The sequence below is a fragment of the Frankliniella occidentalis genome, unplaced genomic scaffold (genome assembly GCF_000697945.3).
Source record: "Frankliniella occidentalis isolate FOCC.00 unplaced genomic scaffold, Focc_3.1 Scaffold60, whole genome shotgun sequence".
NCBI lineage: Eukaryota > Metazoa > Arthropoda > Insecta > Thysanoptera > Thripidae > Frankliniella > Frankliniella occidentalis.
The window spans coordinates 548,388-556,239 of NW_026267190.1; the positions used below are offsets into that span (position 1 = coordinate 548,388).

A 7,852-nucleotide genomic window follows, 5' to 3' on the forward strand; every position below is an offset into this window, starting at 1 on the left:
TCGAGTTTGGTAAGCTGCGCGACTTTGACTGAACTCCCAGATTTTCCGGAACTTCCCGAATATGACGAGGCCAGGTTGCAACGAGCAGCTCATTCTCTGCGACAAAGGCTCATTCTTAGGAGGTGGTTAAATCAACTCGGCCTTGGACAATACTACCACAGGTGAGAATATGCAATCAAAAATTTGTTAACGGTTTTGGTTGATATATAAATTTACTAAGAAAAATAACTTGATCAATTATTATTTATATTTTAATGTACAGGCTGATACATGCTGATGTAACAGCCCTGGAGGATGTATACTGGCTTGAAGACAACAGAGCACAGCAGTTAGTCGGCAAAGACTTTGCTTTGTGGTCTGCTGCTCGACAGACACTCCCATCATCTAAAGATCAGCTAGAATGGCTAAAGACAGAACTTTGGTCAGGTGTAGTTAAGGAGAGCCAGCATGAAGATGCCTGGACTTGGGGTAAATTAAATGCCTCTTAGTGCCTCTTAATTGAACTCATCAGTCTTCAAAATATAACAATGTGTTACTATAATCTAATCTTTGCAGGAGGGATGCTGGTTGTATCAGTCTCAGTGGCGGGACTGGTTACTCTGGCCGCCATGACCCAACCCTCTCTTGCTCCAGAAGCAAAGACATCTCTTCTTCAATATGTCACAGGAAAATACCTTCTGCCCTCTAACTGCACGGTAACGTTTGAGTGGGATGAACCAGCAGTTGTTGGAGAAACAGTAACTTTTACTGTCAGGGTAAGTCTTTTCAAATAAATTTTGTGTAAACTTTCTATTTTGATAAATTTTTCCTACATCAAATTTTTCCTACATCAAATTTTTCCTACATCAAATTTTTCTTGATACAGTTTTACCAAAGAAATGGACAACCGTATCCAATATGTGATACAGATAGTCTTGTTGTGGAGGTCAATGAAGGCATTCGACGTGTAGCCACTTTATCAGAGTTAGGTGGCACTGAGCCATCAGAGGCCAACATTGCCAAAGTAAAATTCACTGTGCGTCATGCTGGTGTCTATCGCATTGTTGTTTTGGTAGGAAATTGTCATGTCCAGGGAAGTCCTTTCCAAAAAAAGTTTCTTCCAGGTAAGACAGTTGACAAGTATAAAAGATTCCAAGTAGGTCCGTTCTCTTCATACTCTCATTTTAATTTTTCCTTCTAAGGTGCACCAAATCCAAGGAATACTGTATTTGTTCGGCACAGCTCTACAGTGGTGTGTACAGCCAAAACACCTTATCCATTGCATATAGAACCAAGAGATGAATTCAACAACCTGTGCACATTTGAAGATGAGGAAGACCCTTTATCAGGATATACGGTGAACATTACTGCAGTAAGTTTCTACAAACATAAGAAAGCTGTATAAAAATCAACTATGGAGTGTGCTTGCTAAATAACCACCATAAACCTTTGTGTGGTACTTTATTCAAAAGTTTCTATTTGTTTTTGGGCAGGTTGGAAGTACAGAACCTGCTGAAGATTGTTCTATCAATATGGAATATGATATTTTTACTTCCCGAATTGAACTTGTTGTTTGTATCATGCCTGAGGGATGCTACCATGCATGTGTGAGTTACAATAGTGTACCTCTTCACAATGGAGAATTTGATATTCTGGTTCTATCAGGTAAATAAGTAATTGTGTTGTTAAGTACCACTTTCCTCACACTTAAAAAACATATTCATAACTATTTATTTTTGATAGGTAATGATGCAAACTTGGTGTACAAGAATGTTGCATCAAAAAATCATAACATATGTTATGAAGCTCGACTTGTCAGCTTGAATGGAGACAGACTAGTTAAGCCAAGGCGGGTTGCATGTTATGTCTCTCCCAAGCAAATCACAATTAAAGATTATGTTTTCAAGTTTTTCCCTAAGAGGCTGTACACTTTCCGCTTGTGTCCGTCAACAAAAGTACGAAATCAAATTTTGCCTTTAATGAACACAGTTATGTGTTTTCTTTCTTTTTTAAAATTCTGATTTTTAATGTGAATGATTACAGTTCAATTACCTTGGTAACAACAATCAGCACTCTGGTCTTCCGGGATTTATTATTGATGATGGCTCTCAACCAAAAGTAGAGTTGGTTGCTAGAGATAGAAATGTTTTAGCTGCAACATTCACCCATTTTCTACTCAAGAACATAGGCAAGTTAAAAAATAAGTTCAATTCTCATTTTGAGTTATTTTACTATTTTTTATCACTGGTAATTTATTTTTACTTTTTATATCTGTAGGAGGATCTGAGACATTCAAAGATAAGAGGGACTTTTTCTATCATGAAGTACGGAAAATGCATCAAAAACATTTCCATGAAAAACTGAGTTTAAGAGTGCAGCGTGAAAAGCTGCTTGAATCTGTAAGTATACCAAGGATCTGTTATTATGTTACATACGTATTATACCTCTGTGTTCAACAATTCCAACCAGATTTACAATGTGTTTTATTTTTTCAGTCTATGAAAGTTACGAAGAGCTTCTCTGTTAGTGACTGGTGCAGAAATTTTGAGGTGGCATTTATTGGGGAGCAGGGTATTGACTGGGGTGGAGTTCGTCGTGAATGGTTTGAGCTAGTTTGTGCTGCTTTATTTGACTCAAGAAACAAGCTTTTCACAGCATTCAGTGAATCTAGCAACCAGCAAGCCCTTGTGCATCCCACCCCTGCTCATAGACGACCTCCACATTTGAAATTAAAACATCTTGAATTTGCTGGACGTATTGTCGGAAAGTGCTTATATGAGTCTTCCTTGGGCGGTGTTTATAGACAAATGGTGCGAGCTCGTTTTACTCGGTCATTTCTTGCACAAATTATTGGACTTAGAGTTCACTACAAAGTAAGCATTTATTACCCACATTTGTTCATTATACATTTACCAAGATGCTATAAATGCATTTCTTATTTTTAAACTTGAATGTCTTTTTATAGTACTTCGAGCAAGATGATCCAGAGCTGTACCTTAGCAAAATCAAATACATTCTTGAGAATGATGTAGAAGAGATGGATCTCTACTTTATAGAAGAAGAATATGACAGAGCTGGTCAACTCGTTGAAGTATGTTTTAACTGTTACATTTTCTAAACTCTTTCAATATATCATCTATCTATATTTACTATCTTATTTGTAACAGGTTGTAGAGCTGATTCCCAATGGATCCAAAATTCGTGTTCAAGAATCAACCAAGCAACAATATTTAGATGCGCTTGCCCAATATAGATTGGCAACAAGTGTAAGGGATGAGGTAGAGGCATTCCTGAAAGGTTTGACTGATCTTGTGCCAGACAACCTCCTTAGCATATTTGATGAAAATGAACTAGAGGTAAGATAAAAATAATTTTCTCTGTATTTAGGAATCAAATAAGTATTTTAACCTTATTTTGAATTAAATTTATTTTGAACAGTTATTGCTGTGTGGAACCGAAGAATATAATGTGTCGGACTTCAAAGCCAATCACGTAATTAATGGAGGATCTGCCGATTTCCGGAGGTCATTAGAATGGTTTTGGACTGCTGTTTCTAATTTCACAAAAGAGGAAATGGCTCGACTATTGCAATTTACTACTGGCTGTTCTCAATTACCCCCTGGAGGATTTAGAGAACTTAGCCCTAGATTCCAAATTACAGCTGCGCCGACTTTTGGTTCCTTGCCAACAGCACATACATGGTGAGTGGATCACAAGTATTTGAAAGAGATATTTGAACTATTGCTCTGTTAATATTTATTCTAATATTCTATTTCTATGTTCCAGTTTCAACCAACTTTGTCTACCAGAATATGAAAGCTATGAGCACTTTGAAAAGGCCTTACGTATTGCAATAAATGAAGGGGCTGAAGGTTTTGGACTGTTTTAAAGCTGGCACTAATAATCAAGTTTATGCAATGAGTTTAAAGAGAGACCATACTGAAAATGCCAAAGGAAAACTTTGCGCTCGTTATGCTTCGTCGTGTGATAAAGAGTGTAGGAAACCATCTCTGACATGATCAAACTGTACAATTTCGTTTTTAGAAGGTAAGAAGTCAAATTAAAATGAAAAACAGTGTTTGGGAAAAAAAATTCATGCAGGATAACTTTGGCCCTAGAATTCTTTGGTTATATTTTCTTGAGTTTAAACATTGCTGGAAAATTTTGTACCTCACATATTTCTATGCCTAGGCAAGGCAGGCCTGCTCCAAAGTTCATAAATTATAAATTTGTGGAAAATTCTCAATTTCTTGCTTTGTTTAAGTTGTTACAGAAGAACCACTAGCCTGATTACACAACCGATGTCAAGGTTTGTGGTTAGATAATCAACGAAAATGTGGGCATACTCACGGTTTGATAACTTGAAAATTATCCTGCATGAGACATTTCAAAATCAAAGAAATATACTATTCTGTTGTAGAGGTTTTGCAGGTTCACCAAGATTCACCATAAAGATAGAGATAAAAACTTGCCTGGGCATGATGCAAATTGTTTATGCAGACTATAGGAAGTGTTAATGGTTTATACTTATCTGGATCCATGTATGCAAATCCACCATAAACTCTTATTGTTACACTATGGCGAACACCAGCAATTTTTCAGTTGGGTCTCCCCTTAATGGCATTATCTATCGATCTATCTATCTATCGAAGGGGTGCTACAGTCAATATGTTAAACTAATATCCAATATCTGTTATTGCTTAATGGAAAGCAGGACGTGATTGTAACAAGCTAAAATCTATGTCATAGCAATTTTTTTACCATATACAATAACAATTTGTTTTTAGATGCTATAAGCAAGGGCCGTACATAACTTACCTTAATGTTTTTTGTAGACTGCATTTTGAAGTGTAGAATTTATCAAACAGAAACAAGAGGTCATTTTACTGCGTCAAATGGATCACACTGGTTACATTGTCGACTCTACTACTCCTACTAATGTCAGTTTGGTGTTTACTACCATCTTTTTCTGCTCCTCTATGGGAGTTGTCTGGTGTCCATGATAGATGTATGCTACTGGTAATTGTTCATGTAGTTTGGTTTGCACAATATTTAGAGAACATGCCGAGTTGTCTGATGTCTTTAAGGACGAATTTATTTTAATTTTTATGATATTTATTATAATGAGATTTTTATTGTAACTTGAGATGAATTTTATAGGGGCTGTGATGATTTAGTTAACTCATTTTAGAATCAAGAGTAGCTCAGTATTTTATTTGTTGACATTGCAATTGTTGCCAGCAGGTGTGTCAAACTGATTATATTTTCCAAAAAAAAATATTTTGTAAAATGCTCTCTGTATTGTTCTAGAAACCCTTTGTGGTTGCAGGTTGTAGGGCCTATAGTTGCTCCTTGCACATGGTGACATTGGTGGAGAGAATTGGTTAAGCCTTAGCCAACATTTTTCAAGTCAGCCATCTTGTTTTATGAAAACAGATAGATTTTTCAAGTATTTGAGGGGACCAGACTCATTGATACGATACATCAAAACTTCATGCTATGCCATCATCATAAGCCTTTTTAAACATTCTTGTATATAATTAATTTCAAATGCAGGGTTCATCTGGTATATTATTTTACCTACACAATCATCAATATTTCATTCTATGACAGATATTATTACAAACTCCACTCATAGCCTCAATTTTATGTATGTGGATTCCCGGGCAAAGCCTAGTCATTAAAACACTCTTTCCTGCATATTTTCTAGTCATTAACATTCATAATAATTTCAAAACCACTTTTCACTCTGGGTTTTCAAGACATTCCTATGCTACACAAATTGACTTGAAAAATGGATCTCTCAAATTTTGTATTTTGCTGTATAATATAAAATAGGTTGTAGATTATTGCAAAATCAAGTTTTTGTTTCCTGATTAATTCGGTAATATGAACTGCATCCTTCCTTGTCTCCCTATCCACATTGGAGTAAACGATCAGGATGATAGGGTAGCTGAATAGATAAATAACTGTGATAGATTTGCTGTTCAATTGTTAAGAAATATACATTTAAATTAGTAAGATCAAAGCTCCTCTGCTGTTATTGTTAAGATCATGGTTGTGCCTAAGAATAGATGTTTTAAAAAGGCCCTTATTTACTTGGGGGCTAATTTACCAATTGTGGCAGGGTTATGAAATTTCATTTTCCTGTCACGGTGAAAAAGTTGTGAGAGAATAAGAGTTATCTCTCTTCTCGTTGGTATTCTTGGTAATATGTATGTTATTGAAAGTGGTAGTTCTTGATACTCAGAGTGTTAGTCTGTGAAAGTACCCTTTCTTGGCTCACTTGTTATGTTTTTTATTCACCCTTAGAAATTTTCTTTACCGAAAGTCTAGTTTTTAATTAGAAATGTCCCTTATTTTTGCTCAGATTTGCTTGTGGTTATTACCTCTTTTTTTGGAGGCTGTTTAAGAAAATAATAGGCATATCAGAAACATTCCATCATTGACAATACTTTTCAAAACAAAATAACAAACATGAATTTGAAAATTTGTGCATTTATATCCAGGTGTAAATGTTTTTCTACCATCTTTTACTACAATATTTTGAGAAATGTGAGTGTGTGTGTATGTATGTGTGTACAGTATGATTTTTTTCACAGACATGGTCTCAATTTATATACTGTTTTGCATCTCATTCAAGTTGATAAGAAAAAGAAATGTATGGGATGGGTGGCGCACAGTAGAATGATAAGCTAAGAACATTTTTTGAAATGGTTAGTCCTAAATTTCTGAAGTCTAAGTCTGGCACAATACATAATCTCATTAAATTTAAGAGATTGTTGAAATGTTTGTGATTTCTACTATTTTCATGGTTAATGCACAGTATCTGTGCTCCGTCCTTTCAAAAAGTGGTGTTTGTGTTGGAACTATGGGCGTTGGAGTGTTGTAGTTTTGAGAAATCAAACAGAAAGCTACTAAGTTTTATTTCCTGGTGTTTTGAAAACAACAATGGAAAGTACAAGTGCTTGCATATATTATGCATCTTTTCATAATAATTGTAAGTTTCTGAATATAGCAATACTGTCTTTGTCATTAGAAAGCCATTTTCTATTACTGAAGCACTATAACCATTCCTTTCATAACCAATTATTCAGTGCTCTAAATTGAAAATTATAAAAATACAAAGTAAAACAATTAATCCATCAACAGGGGCTTATAAATAAATAGGGCTTGTATTGTAGTCTTATCTGCCTTTCTGCACAACAGACGGAAGTAGAAGAATGACGTTTCTTTCTATTACAGATGTACATGATCTCAGAATTCCACTGTGCAGGAGATGCATAAAAATATTAAAGTGATATAATTTAACAAAAATATTTTTCTTTTGTGTGTTTGTGTGAATCATCCCATCATTACCCTTATTAAAACCGGCTAAAGTCCAACAATCACTGTTCAATATGGCCGGATAGAAGCAGCGTATATCCAATAAATGGTTCGAGAAATTTGAAAAATAATCGGTATCACAGGCTCCTCGTGGCAGTAGACGTGGAGTAGGGGCACACTGCAAGGTAGAAGGCCTGCAGCAAGCCCAGGGGTACCCTGAGCACCTCCAGGAGTCGGCACACGGAGCGGCGGGGAGTCCTCTCGAGCGCCAGCAGAGCGCGAGTGCGCTCCAGCTCCAAGCTGTACACCCTCATGCTCTCGGTGAGGCGGGACCTCCTCAAGAATACCCTCATCGAGGAGGGCTCCATCACCCATCATGCGCCTTCCCTTGCCCGACTTACGAGTGGTCGGCCAGGACCTGCTGGGCCTGCTGGGCGGCCCGCTGCTCGTCCTCCAGGGCCTCCTCCAGGGCTCGGCAGCGCGCCGACATCCTCGTCAGCTCCTCGCCGTTGGCCTCTGCGGAGCGGCTCGCCCTGGACACCAGAGG

At 36.9% G+C, this 7,852-nt stretch overlaps 2 protein-coding genes across 6 annotated transcripts in view; one reads left to right on the forward strand and one right to left on the reverse strand.

The window, feature by feature from the left end:
- Positions 1-7,298, forward strand: part of LOC113206084 (apoptosis-resistant E3 ubiquitin protein ligase 1) — a 33,704-nt gene extending 26,406 nt beyond the window's left edge. For 4 of the 5 annotated variants that reach the window (XM_052267903.1, XM_052267902.1, XM_052267905.1 and 1 more), the window contains exons 4-16: positions 263-468; positions 556-755; positions 866-1,103; positions 1,182-1,351; positions 1,473-1,644; positions 1,723-1,934; positions 2,023-2,167; positions 2,257-2,378; positions 2,475-2,852; positions 2,945-3,070; positions 3,147-3,335; positions 3,418-3,680; positions 3,766-7,298. In XM_052267903.1, the coding sequence (XP_052123863.1) occupies positions 263-468; positions 556-755; positions 866-1,103; positions 1,182-1,351; positions 1,473-1,644; positions 1,723-1,934; positions 2,023-2,167; positions 2,257-2,378; positions 2,475-2,852; positions 2,945-3,070; positions 3,147-3,335; positions 3,418-3,680; positions 3,766-3,868 (2,524 nt within the window). In that variant the 3' untranslated portion in view covers positions 3,869-7,298. Of the gene's footprint in view, positions 1-6; positions 162-262; positions 469-555; positions 756-865; positions 1,104-1,181; positions 1,352-1,472; positions 1,645-1,722; positions 1,935-2,022; positions 2,168-2,256; positions 2,379-2,474; positions 2,853-2,944; positions 3,071-3,146; positions 3,336-3,417; positions 3,681-3,765 lie in introns of those variants that run through there. The other variant, XM_026421983.2, reaches the window with a different exon arrangement.
- The window catches only part of LOC113206088 (plectin-like), a 22,562-nt gene continuing 21,598 nt past the window's right edge, over positions 6,889-7,852 (reverse strand). Inside the window, exons 5-6 of the mRNA XM_026422000.2 lie at positions 7,707-7,838; positions 6,889-7,605 (exon numbers count right to left, since the gene is read on the reverse strand). Coding sequence (XP_026277785.2) covers positions 7,443-7,605; positions 7,707-7,838 — 295 coding nt within the window. The 3' untranslated portion in view covers positions 6,889-7,442. The remainder of the gene's footprint in view (positions 7,606-7,706; positions 7,839-7,852) is intronic.